Source organism: Microcaecilia unicolor, chromosome 13 (assembly GCF_901765095.1).
Source record: "Microcaecilia unicolor chromosome 13, aMicUni1.1, whole genome shotgun sequence".
Classification (NCBI taxonomy): Eukaryota; Metazoa; Chordata; class Amphibia; order Gymnophiona; family Siphonopidae; genus Microcaecilia; species Microcaecilia unicolor.
In genome coordinates, this window is record NC_044043.1 from 46,444,881 (window position 1) to 46,464,716 (window position 19,836).

General features: G+C 42.3%; 1 protein-coding gene across 2 annotated transcripts in view; it reads right to left on the reverse strand.

Moving 5' to 3' along the window:
- Positions 1-19,836, reverse strand: part of USP32 (ubiquitin specific peptidase 32) — a 389,293-nt gene that overhangs the window by 12,700 nt on the left and 356,757 nt on the right. For both annotated transcript variants that reach the window (XM_030222074.1, XM_030222073.1), the window contains exons 30-31: positions 14,315-14,506; positions 8,305-8,602 (exon numbers count right to left, since the gene is read on the reverse strand). In XM_030222074.1, coding sequence (XP_030077934.1) covers positions 8,305-8,602; positions 14,315-14,506 — 490 coding nt within the window. The remainder of the gene's footprint in view (positions 1-8,304; positions 8,603-14,314; positions 14,507-19,836) is intronic.

Below are 19,836 nucleotides of genomic sequence, written 5' to 3' on the forward strand. Positions count from 1 at the left end.
ACTGAATCATTTAAAGCAAGAATCAAATTTAAACTTTTGATTTTTGTGTTTAAAGTATTATATTGTCTGAATCCCGAGATATGTGCAGGGCCATATTACATTATATTGTCCTATTAAGAAATTAAGATCAATTCAGGAAATTAGACTGGTACTCCCAATGAATAAATTGTGCCATTTAAAAAGAACTAGTAACAGAATTATATAGAGCTTTAGAGTTCTTTGCCTTCAGATATCAGAAATACTTCTGATAATTTAAGATTTAGAATGTTAGTAAAAACTTGGTAGTTTCAAACTTTTTTTGGAGAGAGTTAAAATTTAATTTTTAATCATTTGAAATCTTACTTTTGGTTTGCTGCCAGTAACTACTATTTACATTATTAGATACACTTATCTACTACAGGCTGAGCTTGTATAGGTCTATGGATGATTACTTAGTAATCATTAATATTGTGTCATTTTATTTCTTCTGTGCATTATAGCCTAAACTGTTATGCTGGATATGTTGATAGAATGATGTATTGTAATCTTATTGTTCTCTGCCTAGAACCATTGGGGATAAGTGGAATATAAAGGTCTATTTTAAATTCAATTAAATTAAAACTGCAGATTTGCACCAGTTTTCAAAGGGAAAGTATGTGTGTCATTTTCACTGGAACACTGTTCAAGGCAAAAGTTTCAACAGAGATTTGCACCTAATTTTTCTAAGGATACTTTTTCCCTTCAAAAAAATGCACATAGTTTTGAAAATGCAAAACTACACATGAAGCATTTCCTGCCCCATTTCTACTCCCAGCAATGTCCGAGAATTTCTCTCAATATATACCAGCTATTCTCAACCCAGTCCTTGGGGCACACCTAGTCCCATCAGGTTTTCAGGATATCCACAATTAATATGTATGAGATAGATTTTCATGCACTGCCTCAATTGCATGCAAATCTAACTCATGAATATTCATTGTGGATATCCTGAAAACCTGATGGGACTAGGTGTGCCCCGAGACTGGGTTGGGAATGGATATATATATATATTACTACTACTACTACTATTTAGCATTTCTATAGCGCTACAAGGCATACGCAGCGCTGCACAAACATAGAAGAAAGACAGTCCCTGCTCAAAGAGCTTACAATCTAATAGACAAAAAATAAATAAAGTAAGCAAATCAAATCAATTAATGTGAACGGGAAGGAAGGTGGAGGCGAGTGGTTACAAGTGGTTACGAGTCAAAAGCAATGTTAAAGAGGTGGGCTTTCAGTCTAGATTTAAAGGTGGCCAAGGATGGGGCAAGACGTAGGGGCTCAGGAAGTTTATTCCAGGCGTAGGGTGCAGCGAGACAGAAGGCGCGAAGTCTGGATTTGGCAGTAGTGGAGAAGGGAACAGATAAGAAGGATTTATCCATGGAGCGGAGTGCACGGGAAGCGGTGTAGGGAAGGACGAGTGTGGAGAGATACTGGGGAGCAGCAGAGTGAGTACATTTATAGGTTAGTAGAAGAAGTTTGAACAGGATGTGAAAACGGAAAGGGAGCCAGTGAAGGGTCTTGAGGAGAAAGGTAGTATGAGTAAAGCGACCCTGGCGGAAGATGAGATGGGCAGCAGAGTTTTGAACCGACTGGAGAGGGGAGAGGTGACTAAGTGGGAGGCCAGCAAAAAGCATATTGCAGTAGTCTAAATGAGAAGTGACAAGGGTGTGGATGAGGGTTTTGGTAGAGTGCTCGGAAAGAAAGGGGCGGATTTTTTTTTTTATATTTAAACGATTTTTATTGGGTTTGCAACAAATATAAACACAGCCACCCAAGGCTTTTCAAATCACCCTTTACATTTCTCAAACTGAGTGTACAACCATTCGTCAATAAACATATGTCATTTATGCATTTTGTGATACAGCCTTTTAATTTTGCTCTTAACCCGTTTATCCTTCCCCTCCCTCTCCCTCCCTTCCCCTCCCTCTCCCTCCCTTCCCCCCCCCCCCCCCCTTTCTCGACCTGGGAGTTATTCAGTATAATCTATGGTGTTATCCTTCATTTAAGAGCGAACTTCGACCTCTCTGGCTTAGATGTTTCAAATAAGGGCCCCAAACAGCCAAGAACGTGACTCTCTTACGCTTTGAGAGCCGGGATTCTCTAGTCTCCCAAGAAGCCATCTGGTGTAATTGATTCCTCCAGTGCCAATATGCTGGAGGATCTTTACTTGTCCAGTACTGTAAGATACATTTCCTGGCTAGTAAACTCATCTTTCTGAGCAATATTGTTTCAAATTTATTCTGCCCTCTAAAGGCCCCCGGGATGTCCAAGATCAGCTGCTCAGCTGTCCCCAAAATCTGTAGCCCTAAGCGCTCTTTCCAAAAACTTCGGACCTGTGTCCAAAATCTTTTCAAGGCGGAACATCTCCAAAACATGTGTAACATTGTGCCAGGGTCTTTTCCGCATTTGAGACACTCTGGTCTCCGGTTCTCTCCCATGTGAGCTAATTGGACAGCAGTTATATATCCCCTGTGAATACAACGATAGGCACATTCTCTTAAGCGAGCATCAGCTACTAGCAAAGGTATTCTTGCTATCGATTTAGTAATGTCCCATGAAGCTACTCTAGTCCCTAATTCTTTTTCCCATGCGCTCTTCAACATCCTATAATCTCTGGGGGGTCGCCATCCTGATATTGTTTTATAGAGCAGGGATATTGTAAGTTCACCTTCACCCAAAGAGTGAAAAAAATTTGTTACCCTATCCCCCATCCGGGTTCTCAAAGGGTCTCCCGTGAGAGAGGCCATATAGTGTCGCACCTGCCTTATAGCAAATCTGTTACCCCAGGAATCACCCACTTTCCCCAGTATTTCTTCTTCTGTAAGGGGTTGCCCACCTCCATCCACCAGATGTGCCAGATTGGAAATCCCCTTCTTTGCCCAAACTACAAAATGGCGGCTCGACAAGCCTGGTAAGAATTCACAATTCCCACAGATTGTTAGTAGATCTGTTATTTCAGGGTCTCCCCCTAGATGTCGTATAAGCACTCTCCACATCTCCCTAAGCGGCCGCAACAGCACACATTTACTGAGCCCTTCTGGTAAATCACCTGTTTTGTGGTGTAGGAGTGAGAATAATTGATAAGGTTCCCAGAGTGCCGCCTCCAGCACAGTGGGGGTGTATCGCTGTGTTTCCAAGCACCAATCTCCTAAATAGCGCAATTGACATGCCTGGTTGTATAGTTCTAAATCTGGCATACCTACCCCCCCTCGCCTCCAATTACCTATTAAAGTCGAAAAGCGAATTCTTGGTTTTTTGCCCCTCCAGCAAAACTTTGATGCTAATTTATAAAAGTTCTGTAAGTCTTTTCGTCAAAGCCACATCGGGATGGTTTGCATTACATAAAGCCATCTGGGAAATAACACCATTTTAATCAAGTGCACTCTACCTAGCATTGATAATGGTAAATCCTGCCATCCTTGTAACACCTGCTGAGTTTCCTGCAGCAGCCTATTGATGTTAAGGTCATACAGCTGTTCTGGATTTATGGGCAATAGTATTCCCAGATATTTGAAAGAAATTTGTGCTTTTCTCAAGGGGAACTCGCCTCTCCACTGTTGCCATATTTCCTCCGAAGAGGCTAAAGCCTCTGACTTCTCCAAATTTAAACTAAGGCCCGCATAGTCTCCGTATTCGGAAAAGATCTCCAGCAAAGCTTCCAGAGAGTTCTGGGGGTCTGATAAGTGGACCAAAATATCATCAGCAAATGCTGCCACCTTAAAGGCCTCTCCCCCTATTGATATCCCCGTTACCGCCTTTTGCTCCTCAATGTCTCTCAGCAGAGGATCCAAAGTTAATACAAATAATAGGGGCGATAGAGGACAACCTTGTCTAGTTCCCCGGCTTATTTCAAAATCCCTTGTTGTTATACCATTGACTGATATTCTGGCCTTCGGTTTTGCATACAAAGCTTTGATCCCTGACAAAAATCTATCCGTGATTCCATATTTCTGAAGAACCGCATATAGAAATTTCCATTTTACTTTGTCAAAGGCTTTTTCAGCATCAAAGCTTATTAGTAAAGACTTTGTATTCCCTCGATTTCTGGCTTCTAATGATGCCAGAACCTTACGGACATTCCTAGTGATTTTCCTTTCCCTCACAAACCCCACTTGGGAGTCATGTATAAGTTTCGGCAGAAATCTTGCTAATCGATTTGCTAAAATCTTAGCCATCAATTTCACTTCGTAATTTAGGAGCGAAATAGGTCTATATGACTCAGCTAACTCCGGATCTTTCCCTTTTTTAGGAAGTACTATAATGCAAGCTGTATTTAGATCCGGAGGCACCCTTTCCTTCTCTATTAAAGTATTAAACAATGCGGCCAGGGGCTCTATTATTTCTTCTCCCATAATTTTATAGAATTCCGCTCGGTATCCATCTACTCCCGGTGCCTTAAGCAATTCACTTTGATTAATCGCCAGATACACCTCATCTGGTGTGATAAGTGTGTTAAGCCATTGCCCTTCTTGGGGAGATAATTTTGGCAGTCTGATCTGATCTAAATAGGAATCTCTCTCTAGGCCATCATCGGGCGGGGCCTCATATAGCCTTTTGTAATATTGATAAAAATTCTCACTGATTTCCTTATCCGTATGAATTTGTTCTCCCTGTCCCTTCTTCATAGTCAAAATCCTAGTTTTGCCCTGTTTAGCTGCAATCAAACGCGCCATTAAACGGCCGCACTTGTTTCCATGCTTATATAACTGATATTTGTAATATGTTTGTGATTTCGCAGCTTTATAGTGAAGTATTTCATTTAATTTCGTCTGTAAAAGCATTAAATGCTGCCTATTCTCGGTGGTGGCTTGTTGACCATACCTTCTTCGAGCTTTGCACACTAATTGACTTAATCTCAATATTTCTCTATTCTGCATTTTACGTTTATGTGCTGTGTAGCTGATAATTTCTCCACGAAGTACTGCCTTAGCCGCCTCCCAATATAAAACTGGGTTTTCCACATGTATTGCATTATGTTTTTTATAATCTTGCCAACTCTGTTGTATAACAGCCTTAAAACTCTGATCTCGGTATAGCTCTGCAGGAAAAACCCATCTTTTCTCCCCTTCCTTCTCCTCATTGGGCGCCCAAATCATCTCCACCCAGGCATGATCAGATATCACATCTGCTCCTATAACCGATTTCGTCACTGAACTAAACATCTGTTCTGAGATCAACAAATAATCAATCCGTGCCTGTGTGCCGTGCGCCCGCGAAAGGTGTGTATAGTCTTTCCCCTGTGGATTCAGCATCCTCCATACGTCTACCAGTCCCACCTGTCGGCAGAGATTAGGCAATCCTCTTGATGCCTGGTTAAGCTCTTGCCTCCTAATCCCCGTGCAATCCATCGATGGGTCCATTACCATATTAAAATCCCCCCCTGCTATTATGGGTAACGAATTATTTATTAATAATTTCGAGGTGATCATCTTGTAAAACTTCCTCTCATATTGGTTCGGGGCATATACATTACCAAACAGCACCATCTGGCGTTGGATATGAGCCTCACAAAGTATGAATCTACCCCCAGGATCAGTAAAATGCACTTTAACTTTATCTGCTATTCCCTTTCGAAACAAGATGGCGACCCCTCCTTTCTTCCCTTGTGCTGCTGCAAATGCACATTCCCCCACCCACCAAGTTCGAAGTTTAGCATGTTCCCCCACCGACAAGTGGGTTTCTTGTAGCATGGCTATATCAACTTTATGTCTTTGCAAATGTTGCAGAATTTTAGAGCGTTTTATGGGGGACGAGATCCCTCCCACATTCCATGTGACTACTTTCAGAGGTCCCATATCATATATGTTTCCTGTTCATGAGATGCATACCAATTATTCAAGGAAGAGGGGTGTCCCAGCCCCCACCCCTCCTCTCTCTCCAATTTAAGCCATATTAAATCCTTACTAGGTCCAATTAATCGTATCCCCCAGGTCTCCCTTCCTCCCCGTCCCCTAAACCCTCCCGCTTCTCCCCTTCTACATTCCCCTACCCCCTTTGGTCCCAACCTCCCTTCTACGGAGTCTAGGTCTCGAAATAAGACCATCACGTATAACGCCTCCTACCCTCTCCCTCTTGCAATCTAAGAGGCGTGTAAGTATTCTTCTTTCCCCCCCTCCCCCTCAGCACATCCCCCTCTTATATTCGCTTAACATATCAACTTAATTCTGTTAACATCAGTAACAACTTCAAATAGAAACGAGAGAGAGAAGAGAGAGAGAAGAGAGAAAAGAAGAAAAAAAAAAAAAAAACTCTCATTTCAAAGTTTCCAAGTGTCACTCCAACTTTTGAGCAGACTCCTCTTCGCCTCTCTTTAAGGGTACTTCTGGGTCTCTCTCCAACATTGTTACTCTTAAAGCTTCCAGGGCTTTCTAGCAGATTATCCCATTTCTGCGGTGGAACTTTATTGAAGGTCTCTTGAACAGTTATCTCGATCCTCAATGGCATTCTGTTCAAGTATCCCGGTCTGTCTTGCAAGATGTAATCCATTATAGGGTCCCGAGGGTTTTAGTTAATCCTCAGAATCTCCTAGGATTGTTTCCTCTCAGGATTTTACCTCTCTTGCCAAACCAATAATTCTAAGTCCTCATGCCGGATTCTGAAATCCTTCAGATCCACTCAAATTTTTGTAATCCAACTCCTGTTGCGATACCTGCTTCTATCCATCTTCCTTGAGATATCTGTAGTTCCTGCATATAACCTCCCAATTAGCGGTGTTCCACAGAGTTCAAAAATGCTTGCGCCTGTTCTACTGTATTATACACTTGCGTGGCCGCCTGGTAAGTGACTCTTAATTTGGCTGGGTACTGTAGTGCAAATCGGATTTTCTTTTCAAAGAGCTTTGAACATATGGGAGAAAATTTCCTCCTCTGCATCGCCACCGATGCGGAGTAGTCTTGAAAGCATAAAATCTTCTTATTCCCATAGTGCAATTCCTGTTCTTTCCGCAAAGCTTGAAGTATTGCATCTTTGTGTGCAAAATTTAAGATGCGGCAAATTACCACTCTCGGGCGTGTTGCTTCTGCACCTTTAGGCCCTATTCGATGCGCTCTCTCCACCTGAAGGGCTCCAAGGTCTTCTGGGAGTTGTAGTTGTTCTGGGAGCCATTTTTCTAGAAACACTCGCAGATTTGTTGTTTCTAATGCTTCAGGTAGCCCCACAAATCTTAAGTTGTTTCTGCGGGAGCGGTTCTCAAGATCTTCAAGCTTCTCTTCATAGCCTTCCACTATAGTTCTGAGCTTAGTGTTTTCCTCCTCCATCTTGAGTACCTTGTCTTCCAGGGCCCCATGTCGTTGTTGATATTCCATCAATTCTTTGGTAAGCTGCCCTAAATTTTCTTGTACAGCAGTTATTTTGCTATCTATTGGCCCTAATCGTCGATCAAGTAAGGGTTCCATAGCGGCTGTCACCTCCGCCGCCACTTCCGCCACCCACACTGAGCTCATGGCAGTTGCAGCCGGGCTCGCCGGAGCCGCCATTTTTTCTTCGCCGGCTCGTGTCTTTTCTCTTTCTTTTCGAACGTTCTTCGCCGCCATTGATTCCCTGTATGCTTCGTATCGATTTTGTATCTTAACTTCTTACGTGTGTTGGTGAGTTCAGCGATCTGTTTTCAGGGCAATTTCCGCGGTTTCGAGGGTTTAACGGGCAGGTTGGCAGGAGCGGAAACTTTCTCAACCGCTCCTAGTCATGACGTCACGTGATCTCGAAAGGGGCGGATTTTACGGATGTTGTAAAGAAAGAAATGACAGGTCTTGGCAATCTGCTGGATATGAGCAGAGAAGGAGAGAGAAGAGTCAAAGATGACCCCAAGGTTTCGAGCTGAGGAGACAGGGAGAATGAGAGAGCCATCAACAGAAATAGAAAACACACACACACACACACACAGGAAGAGAGCCGGGGCATAAGACAAAGTTAAGAGGGAATAGGCTTAGGAGTAACCTAAGGAAGTATTATTTCACAGAAAGGGTGGTGGAGGCGTGGAATGGCCTCTCAGTGGAGGTGGTGGAGTCGAGGACTGTTCCAGAATTTAAAAAGGCATGGGATAAGCATGTGGGATCGCTTAGGAACAGGAAGAATTAGGGGTTACAGAGGATGGGCAGACTGGATGGGTCATATGGCCTTTATCTGCCATCATGTTTCTATTAGGAGTCATATTCTGGGATATGATTTCACAGTACAGAGCTACCCGAGACCTCTACATAGCAAACAATAAAGTACTTTATATTTGCAGCACACAGAATACCAAATATGCTATGAAGACAAATTCCTATATTTTTCAGGCAGTACCTTTATTGTCATCTGCAATTTGGGAAGTAAGAGGCGATGGGACCCTGATAAGTGCATCCCCATTTCCCATGGTGCAGGAGTTTAAAGGATCTGGCTTCTTTGTCTCTCCCTGCAGACAGCAGGGCTGGGGCTCAGCTTGACCATCTGCCTGGAGTGCCAGCCGCCTTCGTTGGTAGTGGGCTGGATCCCTTGGTACCAGAAAGGCACTCGGGTCAAAATTTTCCCGGGGAAATTTAACAATCTTCTGAGATTTTATCCATCGACCATTTACAAACTGAAAGCGCTTCAAGTGAATTATCTGAAAGAAAATGAAGATGTCACCTAAATATATTACTAGCCAGTTATCACCATAACATATATGGGGATTACTATTTAAGGTAAGTTATGTATTTGCTGATGGGTGGTGAACATTTAAACTCATGTAGACCTCACTTTTTTGCACTTTTATATATAAAATAAAGCCATTTAACATGCTAAATGGGCAAAATGTGAGTATAAAAAAAGGCCGGTTTTGGGGCAGGGCAAAGATAGCACCAGCACTCATATTCAAAAGACAAGCAAGTAGGGGTGGACCAACAAAAATGGATAGTGGAACCTCGGACTAACTGATAAAACAAAGTTTATTACGATACAAAAGACTGTAGGTCTACATAAAACAAATCCCAAAAGATGGTGGAAATTTAGAAAATAAACTCAGACTCGACACAGTTCCGTGTTCCAACACTCAGCGCCTGCATCAGGAGTCAACACTGATCTGAATGATTTAAAACACAAGTGACTTCGAGCCTTATCTTTTGGCTTTTTTTTATAGGGGACTATTCTCCTTTTTTGGCAGTGGTGTTCAGCATTAAGCAGAAAAGATCTATGTTTAAAGATAGGTCTGATAATTAACAGGTCAAACTTTAAGAAGGCAATTCTATAACAAGGGAATTCTCAAACAGTTTATTTACCTGCATAAAATTGTTTGAATATTACTCCATAGGTGGCAATTCTATAATATATAACTTGGCGCCTTGATGTAGATGCCACAATGGTACACGCTGAGTGCCAATTCTAATACATCATCTGGAATTGCCTAAGACATTATAGAATATTAATGTAACGCTGCTCTGGCGTGTCGAACTTTAGGCACAACCATTTACTCCAAGTCAATGGCTCATGGCCCACGTCTATCTCCCCTTGCAGTTATGTGCTATAACACTTACGTGCTACCTGATAGAATAGTGCATAGTGTACTTGTGCAACTTAAGTGCCAATTAAAGTACTATTTACACATGCAAGATGTATTTAGCTGCACACACCCAGCTACAGAATTGCCCTGATAATATGCATACAGTAAATATATATATCTCAGTTGTAAATTAATTTAAAAGTAAAACTTTTGATTGACAAGAGCATGTGCACAGACTTATTATGCTACTTTTGTAGCCACTGCTGAGTTCAGTTTTTATGATTCTCTGCTACATGGCACTAAGAGATTTTCAAGAAAATGACAAAACAAAATCACTCTATTCCCTGAAATGATATTGAATTGTATACGTACTGACTTTCGCCCTTTTTTTTCCTTGACTTCACATGTTTACAGCAAGGTGAAGGCGTAGCCTAATGTTAGATTACTTTAATTTCTTGATGTACAGCCTTTGAACTATGCAGCATAACAAAGTGGTTTACAAATAATAAAAGCGAAGAAAAAAAAAGAAAATTACCCAACACGTAATTAAACTCTGGAATTCATTGCCGGAGAACGTGAAGGCGGTTAGCTTAGCAGAGTTTAAAAAGGGGTTAGACGGTTTCCATAAGAACAAGTCCATAAACCACTACTAAATGGACTTGGGAAAAATCCACAATTCCAGGAATAACATGTATAGAATGTTTGCACGTTGGGGAAGCTCGCCAGGTGCCCTTGGCCTGGATTGGCCGCTGTCGTGGACAGGATGCTGGGCTCGATGGACCCTTGGTCTTTTTCCAGTGTGGCATTACTTATGTACTTATGTACAATATATAAAGAGCAGACTGAAAGAAGCTATAAATAGGGCCATGAACCTTTATGTAAGGAAAGTAAATACAAGCAAGAGAAAAAGGAAACCGATATGGTTCTCCAAGCAAGTGGCTGAGAAAATAAAGGCTAAAGAGTTGGCATTCCAGAAATACAAAAAAAACTCCTGAAAAGGGACACGAGGAGGAATACCGGATGAAACTGAAAAAAGCCAAGAGAGAGATACGTCTGGCGAAAGCGCAAATGGAAGAACAAATGGCTAGAAATGTAAGGAGGGGTGGCAAAATTTTCTTCAGGTATATTAGTGAAAGGAGAATAACTAAAAAGGGAATTGTGAGACTAAAAGATACTGCGAACCGCTATGTGGATAATGATGAAGAAAAAGCAAATTTGCTAAATAGATACTTCTGTTCTGTTTTCACAGAAGAAAATCCTGGAGGAGGACCGCGATGGACTGCAAAAAGTACAAATGAGATTGAAGTGGATAGAGCACCGTTCACGGAAGAGAGTGTGTATGAACAACTTGAAAAGCTAAAGGTGGACAAAGCCATGGGACCGGATGGGATCCACCCTAGGATATTGAGGGAGCTCAGAGAGATTCTGGCGGGTCCTCTTAAAGATTTGTTTAATAAATCCTTGGAGACGGGAGAGATTCCGAGGGATTGGAGATCGGCGGATGTGGTCCCTCTTCACAAAAGTGGTGATAGAGAAGAAGCTGGAAACTACAGGCCGGCAAGCCTCACTTCGGTTATTGGAAAAGTAATGGAAGCGATGCTGAAGGAAAGGATAGTGAATTTCCTGGAAGCCAATAAGTTGCAAGATCCGAGACAACATGGATTTACCAAAGGGAAATCGTGCCAAATGAACCTCATTGAGTTCTTTGATTGGGTGACAGGAGAATTGAATCAGGGACGAGCTATGGACGTAATCTACTTAGATTTCAGCAAAGCTTTTGACATGGTTCCCCACAGGAGGCTCTTAAATAAACTGGATGGGCTGAAGATAGGACCCGAAGTGGTGAACTGGATTAGGAACTGGTTGACGGACAGACGCCAGAGGGTGGTGCTGAATGGAATTCGCTCGGAGGAGCGAAAGGTAAGTAGTGGAGTGCCTCAAGGATCGGTGCTGGGGCCGATTCTGTTCAATATATTTGTGAGTGACATTGCCGAAGGGTTAGAAGGTAAAGTTTGCCAATTTGCGGATGATACTAAGATCTGTAAGAGTGGACACCCCGGAGGGAGTGGAAAACATGAAAAAGGACCTACGGAAGCTAGAAGAATGGTCTAAGGTTTGGCAATTAAAATTCAATGCGAAGAAATGCAAAGTGATGCACTTAGGAAGTAGAAATCCACGGGAGACGTATGTGTTAGGCGGGAAGAGTCTGATAGGTACGGACGGAGAGAGGGATCTTGGGGTGATAGTATCTGAGGATTTGAAGGCGACGAAACAGTGTGACAAGGCGGTGGCCGTAGCTAGAAGGTTGTTAGGCTGTATAAAGAGAGTTGTGACCAGCAGAAGAAAGGGGGTGTTGATGCCCCTGTATAAGTCGTTGGTGAGGCCCACCTGGAGTATTGTGTTCAGTTTTGGAGGCCGTATCTTGTTAAGGATGTAAAAAGAATTGAAGCGGTGCAAAGAAAAGCTACGAGAATGGTATGGGATTTGCGTTACAAGACGTATGAGAAGAGACTTGCTGAACTAAACATGTATACTCTGGGGGAAAGGAGAAACAGGGGTGATATGATACAGATGTTCAAATATTTGAAAGGTATTAATCCGCAAACGAACCTTTTCCGGAGATGGGAAGGTGGTAGAACGAGAGGACATGAAATCAGATTGAAGGGGGGCAGACTCAAGAAAAATGTCAGGAAGTATTTTTTCACGGAGAGAGTAGTGGATGCTTGGAATGCCCTCCCGCGGGAGGTGGTGGAAATGAAAACGGTAACGGAATTCAAACATGCGTGGGATAAGCATAAAGGAATCCTTTGCCGAAGGAATGGATCCTCAGGAGCTTAGTCAAGATCAGGAGGCGGGGCTGGTGGTTGGGAGGCGGGGATAGGGCTGGGCAAACTTATACGGTCTGTACCAGAGCCGGTGGTGGGAAGCGGGACTGGTGGTTGGGAGGCGGGGATAGGGCTGGGCAAACTTATACGGTCTGTACCAGAGCCGGTGGTGGGAAGCGGGACTGGTGGTTGGGAGGCGGGGATAGGGCTGGACAGACTTGTACGGTCTGTGCCAGAGCCGGTGGTTGGGAGGCAGGGCTGGTGGTGGGGAGGTGAGGATAGTGCTGGGCAGACTTATACGGTCTGTGCCTGTGCCAGAGCCGGTGGTTGGGAGGCAGGGCTGGTGGTTGGGAGGCGGGGATAGTGCGGGGTAGACTTATACGGTCTGTGCCCTGAAGAGCACAGGTACAAATCAAAGTAGGGTATACACAAAAAGCAGCAAATATGAGTTATCTTGTTGGGCAGACTGGATGGACCGTGCAGGTCTTTTTCTGCCGTCATCTACTATGTTACTATGTTAAGCCGTAGAATGGAAGACATCAGAAGGAGTAATGAATGGGAGAGTTGATATCATCTTAAGGTGGTTACAGCAGTAGGCTGAGAACCAGCAGGTCAATAAAGAGATTCCATCACCGAGAAACAGCAGGGCTATGAAGACTGTCCATCACCAGAAGTTAATTCTCCACAGTTGCAAGCTGTGTGCTATATTGAGAGCTGTTCTTTGATCAAGTAGATGAGGCCTTTGAGACACACCTCTTGGATGCTATTTGCCCCTGATGCAGCCTTTAGGAGAGTGAACCATGGCCATATGTCTGGCTTTTCAGTGTTTTAGATTTTTGTGGTAAATAAACTTCTGGTGATGGACAATCCATCACCAAAAAACAGCAGGGCTATGAAGGAATTTCTTTATTGATCTGCTGTTTGTTGCTGTCATGTTGGATCTTGCGGACCAGAGGACATGAATTGAGGTCGCAGGGGGGCAGACTCAGAAGTAATGTCAGGAAGTATTTTTTGATGGAGAGGGCAGTGGATACGTGGAATGCCCTCCCGCGGGAGGTGGTGGAGATGAAAACGGTAATGGAATTCAAACATGCATGGGATAAACACAAAGGAATCCTGTCTAGAAGGAATAGATCTATGGAATCTTAGCAGACATTGGGTGGTGACGCCGGTATTTGGAGAATAAAATCGGTGCAGGGTGGACTTCTACGGTTTGTGCCCTGAGAAAGGCAGGGACAAATCAAACATGTAAAATGAGTTTATCTTGTTGGGCAGACTGGATGGACAGTTCATGTCTTTATCTGCCGTCATTTACTATGTTACTATATTTGTCTTGCTGCTTCTTGAGAACCAGGAAAGTTCAGTTCAAATCCCACTGTGACTCCTCATGATCTTTTAACAAGTCACTTAAACTGCATTGCCTCAGTAAGCACCACAGGGACAGGGAAATATCGACTGTACCTGAATTAACTTGTCTCAAGCTACAACTAAAAAATGTGTGAGCTAAATCCAAATAAAGGAACGGATTATTTGGCTGTTGATCATAAAAAGTTGATTTTGATTTGACTTGTTCAGCATATTTACTCATTTCCTGACAGATTTTCTGAAAAAGGGGATGAAGTAGGACCTTGTTATAGTAAATTTCCTGTAGTCGTCATGCTTTCCAATAGATCCAAAAGAGCAAAACTGAAGTCAGAGGGAATCCTTTCTGAACAGTACACTTTTTGTATTGATACATACATAAGTTTTAATTACCCTAAGTCTTCTGGTCTCTTTTAGAGTCTAATTATAAATGCAAAAATAACTCACAGTTGAATATTATACATTCAAGATACGAGTTCAAAAATTCTCCAAAAAATCACAATCACAATCTACACTCAGTTCTGCATACACTCCCCATAACTTTTGTTATCTTCAGAACACAGTTAGGAAGAGTTAATTAATCAGTATAATCACTGTCACAATATAACATTATTTTCCCTAATTACAAACAAGATGAACATGAGTACTATACCAAAATGGGTGGAAGCCTCCAAAGATCTAGTTTCTTAGTGGCTAAGCAATGGGTCCTGCACTTGGAGCAATAGTACATCTCATCTTCTCCCAGTTCCTCCTCACTGGTAAAGGCCCGGAGACAGCTATCTAGGTTAATGGGTTCCGCCTGAGCCCGTCGACTCTGCTCTACACTTTCATGCTCTTCGACAACCTAGAAGAAAAATTGTCACACTGTGCCTCTAACACAAATTATTAGAATTTGGATGCCTTGATGCAATCAAATTATAGCATTTGAATTTAACCATAAAAAGGAAATAAAATTAACAAAGGTGTCATCAAACTAAGACTTGTATATATAAGTAGGACAAGTAAAAGGATATAAAACAAAGAAAACAGCACAAATCAGAGGAGCTACATGGACAGCTATGACACCTATTTTCTTGTTGGCTACTTTTAATAAGAACAATTATGGTAGGTAGTATCATACTGCCTATAAGGCCAAAGCTCAAAGAAAGCTGAGTGCCTCCATACCAGCTCTTAAGTTAAGAGGTAAGTTAAAGTGTTCAATATGGAGAGTCCAGGCACCTTAATTAAAAAGCCTTGCAATTTAGGGGGGTGGGATTTGATAAATGTTGCCCAAAATTAGGCACCAGGATGATGAATGCTAAGCCAGTATTCTGCAAAGGGCGCTCTGTGCACAACAGCCTTTAGAGTATACTAACTTAGCAAGCATTTTCGCACCTAACTTTCGGTGTGGGCATTTACGCCGGCCAAATATAGGCCTTATAAACATAAGTAATTTGCATGAAGTTATACAGATATATTCAGTTAGTTTACTTAACCATGTAAACTGACTCAATATTTCTATAACTTTGTATAGATAACATCCATACAAAGTTATATGGTCAGCATCCTATACATGGACAGCAGAGCTGGTGAAAAACCCATTAATCTAAGTCATGTCACTGTTTTACGTAATGGCTTCTAAGCAATATGGGAACAATTTCATACCAGGGCACCTGTGTCCAAAAGGTTGCCTATTTTATAACTACATTTTGTAGATGCCTTGATAAAGTAGACTTGTACAATAACCATTATAAGCACACAAATTTAAACCTCTCTAGAGATGAAAACGTGTGCATGTGCACAACATACCTACAAGTGTATTTTACAAAATACACATGTATATCACAACTCTCAAAAAAGCAGCAGTAGAACTTCTATATAAAGATTTAATTAAAAAAAAAAAAATTAACAAACTCCTCCTAGCTCTGCCCAAACTATGCATCCATATACCTACTTTGTGTGTATACCCACATGAAATTTTATAATTGCCATTTTACATATGAAAATTGCTTTATAAAATTACCTCCTCTAAATCCTATGAAGGGCCATTTTATTAAGGGAAGTAGACAAGGATCACGTGACGCCATGACCGTGGGAGGTTGCTGAGTAGTGCTCCTCCGGTCATCCTGTTCTACAAATAACCCTGATTTTGAAGCAGCATCACTCCCCTCATTTACTTTTTTGTTTTCTGAAAGGCAGCAGACATCAGTAATACTCTGACTCGGCCCCCAGCTTTACCATGGTGGTGAAATTTCCTGCCAGAGAGGAACACCGCAGCAGTGTGGCTAAGGTCAAGATGGTGGCACCTGTTAGCCTGGTGGGACAGTCCATGTCCTCGACCTGGGTTGCGGAGGTCACAGTAGAGATGACTTCAACATTGGAAGAGATGCTGTAGAGGCGCTTAAGCCTGATAGCTTCCAAATTGGAACAGGTGCAAAATCAGTTGGAGGAACTAGCTTAAAGAAATGTGCAGGATTTCAGGTCCGGATGAGTGTGGTGGAAGACCGGGTATCTATAGCGGAAGACTCTCAGACTCAACTAGCTAAGAGGGTAATGGCACTGGAAGTTAAAATGGATGACATCGAGAACAGGACCCGGAGAAATAACCTCAGATTAGTAGGCTTACCGGAACTGATTGCTGATAAAGAGATCATCGGCTTTCTTGAGTTGTGGTTGAAGAGGGAACTTCATCTCCCAGAGTGATATGGGCCATTATGTGTGGAGCGGACTCAAAGTGGGCCCCAAGTAGGTCATCTCAACTAGACCATGCGTGGTAAAAGGTACTCAATTTTGAACATAAAAGTGCCATTATATAAGCAGTATGCTCAGGGAAATCCTTGACACATGAGAATAAGCGTGTTTTGTTTTCAAGACTACTCCACTAAAGTGGCAGCACAACAGAAGGCTTTTGACCCTATTTGTACCAAGCTGTTTTCCCTCAAAATCCGCTTTGTTTTGTTGTATCCCTCTATATTGTGGTTGACTTATAATGGAACTACTTTTACTTGTCCTATAGTGGCAGAGGCTGAAGAACCTTTTCTTAGGATTGAGGGCAGAGAGGGCGTGTATACCTCCGCCCAAGGCTGACTTGAAAGGCTACTGCCTTTGGGCTCTACAAGGTGGCTATAGTTGTTATTCCATGCCAGAAGGAATAGTTTAGACTTTCAGCATCTGACCACATACTACTGTGGTTATCTTAGCTCTTTCAATGCATCAATACCTACACTTTGGTGTGGCGTCCTTGGATCTCTGATCAAGCCTGGGCCTATTTTGAGTGGTACGCATTGGCTGTTTGGTCTTGGGTCAATCGAGAAGTGCATTGGAGCCCCCAGATGCTGGTCTACAAGAGTTTCACTACCGCAAGGGCCCTTGCAACTGCGACTGAATGGCCTTCACAGCTGCTTTGGGGCAATAGCTGTCAATGACCTGTTTTGGAAGAGGGCATCTCTAGTGAACAAACTGGCCTTTTATCTAAGATAATAGATCAAGCTAGCTTCATCCCAGGGAGGTAGACTGCAGATAACATCAAATGCATCCTTAATTTTGTCTGGGTGGCTAAAATCCCAGCTCTGTTTCTTGTAACTGACACAGGAAAAGGCTCTGGCAAGGTACACTGATATCATCCATAGAATGCAACAGAAGATGGGCACAGGCTATAACTTTATAAAGCGAGTTTTGGAATTGCGTGCCCCCCTGAAGCATGTATAAAATTAATGGCAGTTATTTAAGTAGCTTTAAACTAGGTAGGGTCACCTGTGACCTATCACTATTATTATTCACACTGGTGATAGAGCTATTGGCTCTGGCCATAAGGATTAATTAAGATATTAGAAAAATTAAAGGAGGGACAGAGGAGCATAAGATTTCCCTATTAATGGATGAGATGATGCTCTTGTTCCCAACAACATAATATTAATTTGGGAAATTTGTAACAATGGGGAAGTATCAGGCTTCAAAGCAAGCATGAATAAAAGTTGAAGAACTTAAGTATCAATTTAGGAAGGAAGGAATTAACAAGGATCCAACAGCTTCCTTTTTCACCAGGTTGGCAGGACTCTCAAATACTTAGGGATCAAGATGCCAGGCAATCCAGCTAAGCTCTATAATGTCAATTATGGATCACTACTTGCAAGTTACAGAGGATATGGATAGATAGCAGAAGGGAGCAATACCCTGATTAGGGCATACTATAGTGGGTGAAAAGGAATGTTCTGCCCTGCCTTTATTCCAAGCACTCTCATACAGATAATCCAAGGAAGTATTTGAAACTTTTCAGAAGAAAATGTTTCAGTTCATTTGAAGGTGGTGGCTCCCAAAGGTATCTCGAACATAATGTGTAGTAATAAGGAACTTAGCAGGTCGAGAGTCCCAGATATCAAGGACTATTATTTGGCGACCTAAATGAGACACCTTCTTGATAGGAGAGGAGGGGCTAGCCACAAACGGTATGTGCAACTGAAATGACATTTCTTACAAGACTACCCGATCCAGTATTTGCCTTGGTAATTTAAAATTTAATATGGGAATGTATATTCCAGTTAACCATAAATACTTCAAGTCATATTATAACATACATTTCAAATAATACAATATATCATAAGAATAGCCATACTGAGTCAAACCAATGGTCCATCTAGCCCAGTATCCTGTTTGCAACAGTGGCCAATCTAGGTCACAAGTACCTGGCAGAATCCCAAATAGTAGCAAGATACCATGCTACTAATCCCAGGGCAAACAGTGGCTTCCTCCATATCTATCTCAATAGCAGACTATGGAGTTTTCCTCCAGGAACTTATCCAAACCTTTTTAAACCCAGATATGCTAACCACTGTAACAACATCCACTGGCAATGAGTTTCAGAGCTTAATTATTCATTCATTAAGTGAAAAAATATTACCTCCTATTCGATTTAAATTACATAAGAACATAAGAGTAGCCATACTGGATCAGACCAATGGTCCATCTAGCCCAGTATCCTGTTTTCCAAACAGTGGCCAAATCAGGAACCCAAATTGTGGGTACCCCTAGTGTTTGCACTTTTTGAAAGAGTAAAAAATCAATTCACATTTTCCCATTCTACACCACTAAGGATTTTGAAGACCTCTATCATATTCTCCCCCTCACCCAGCCGACTCTTTCCCAAGCTGAAGAGCACTAAACACGTTAGACTTTCCTCATATGAAAGAAGCTCTATCCCCTTTATCATTTTGGTCACTCCTTCTTTGAGCCTTCTAATTCTTTGAGATATGGCAACCAGAAGTGCACAAAATACTCAAGGTGAGGTCACACCATGGAGTGAAACAGAGGCATTATAAAATTCTTTTATCTTATTTTTCATCCCTTTCTTAATAATTCCTAGCATCTTGTTTGCTTTTTTGGCCGCTGCCACACATTGGGCAGAAAATTTCAGCTTATTGTCTATAACACCTAGATCAGGGGTAGGCAACTCCGGTCCTCGAGAGCTGCAGGCAGGTCAGGTTTTCAGGATATCCACAATGAATATGCATGAACTTGATTTGCATATACTGCCTCCATGGTATGCAAATCTATCTCCTGCATATTCATTGTGGATATCCTGAAAACCTGACCTGCCTGCAGCTCTCGAGGACCAGAGTTGCCTACCCCTGACCTAGATCGTTTTCTTGAGTGCTGACTCCTAAGGTGGACCCCAGCATCAGGTAACTATGATTTGGATTTTTGCGCATTAATTTCATCTGCCATTTGGATGCCAGTCTTCCAATTTCCTATGGTCTTCCTGCAATTTTTCACAGTTCACATGTGTTTTAACAACTTTGAATATTTTTTGTCATCTGCAAATTTAATCACCTCACTTATTCTGATTTCTAGATCATTTATAAATATGTTAAATAGCGCTGGTCCCAGTACAGATCCCCGCGGCACTCCACTATTAAGCACATAAGCACCGCCATACTGGGAAAAGACCAAGGGTCCATTAAGCCCAGCATCCTGTCTCCGACAGCGGCCAGTCCAGGCTTCAAGAACCCGGCAACCCCCCCCCCCCCCCCCCCCCAAAAAAAATATATATATTTTTTAATAATGTTCAATGGACTTTTCCCTCAGGACTCTGTCCAAACCCCCCTTAAACTCCGTAAGGCCAGCTGCTGTCACTACATTCTCTGGCAACGAGTTCCAGAGTCCAACTACATGCTGAGTAAAGAAAAACTTTCTCCTATT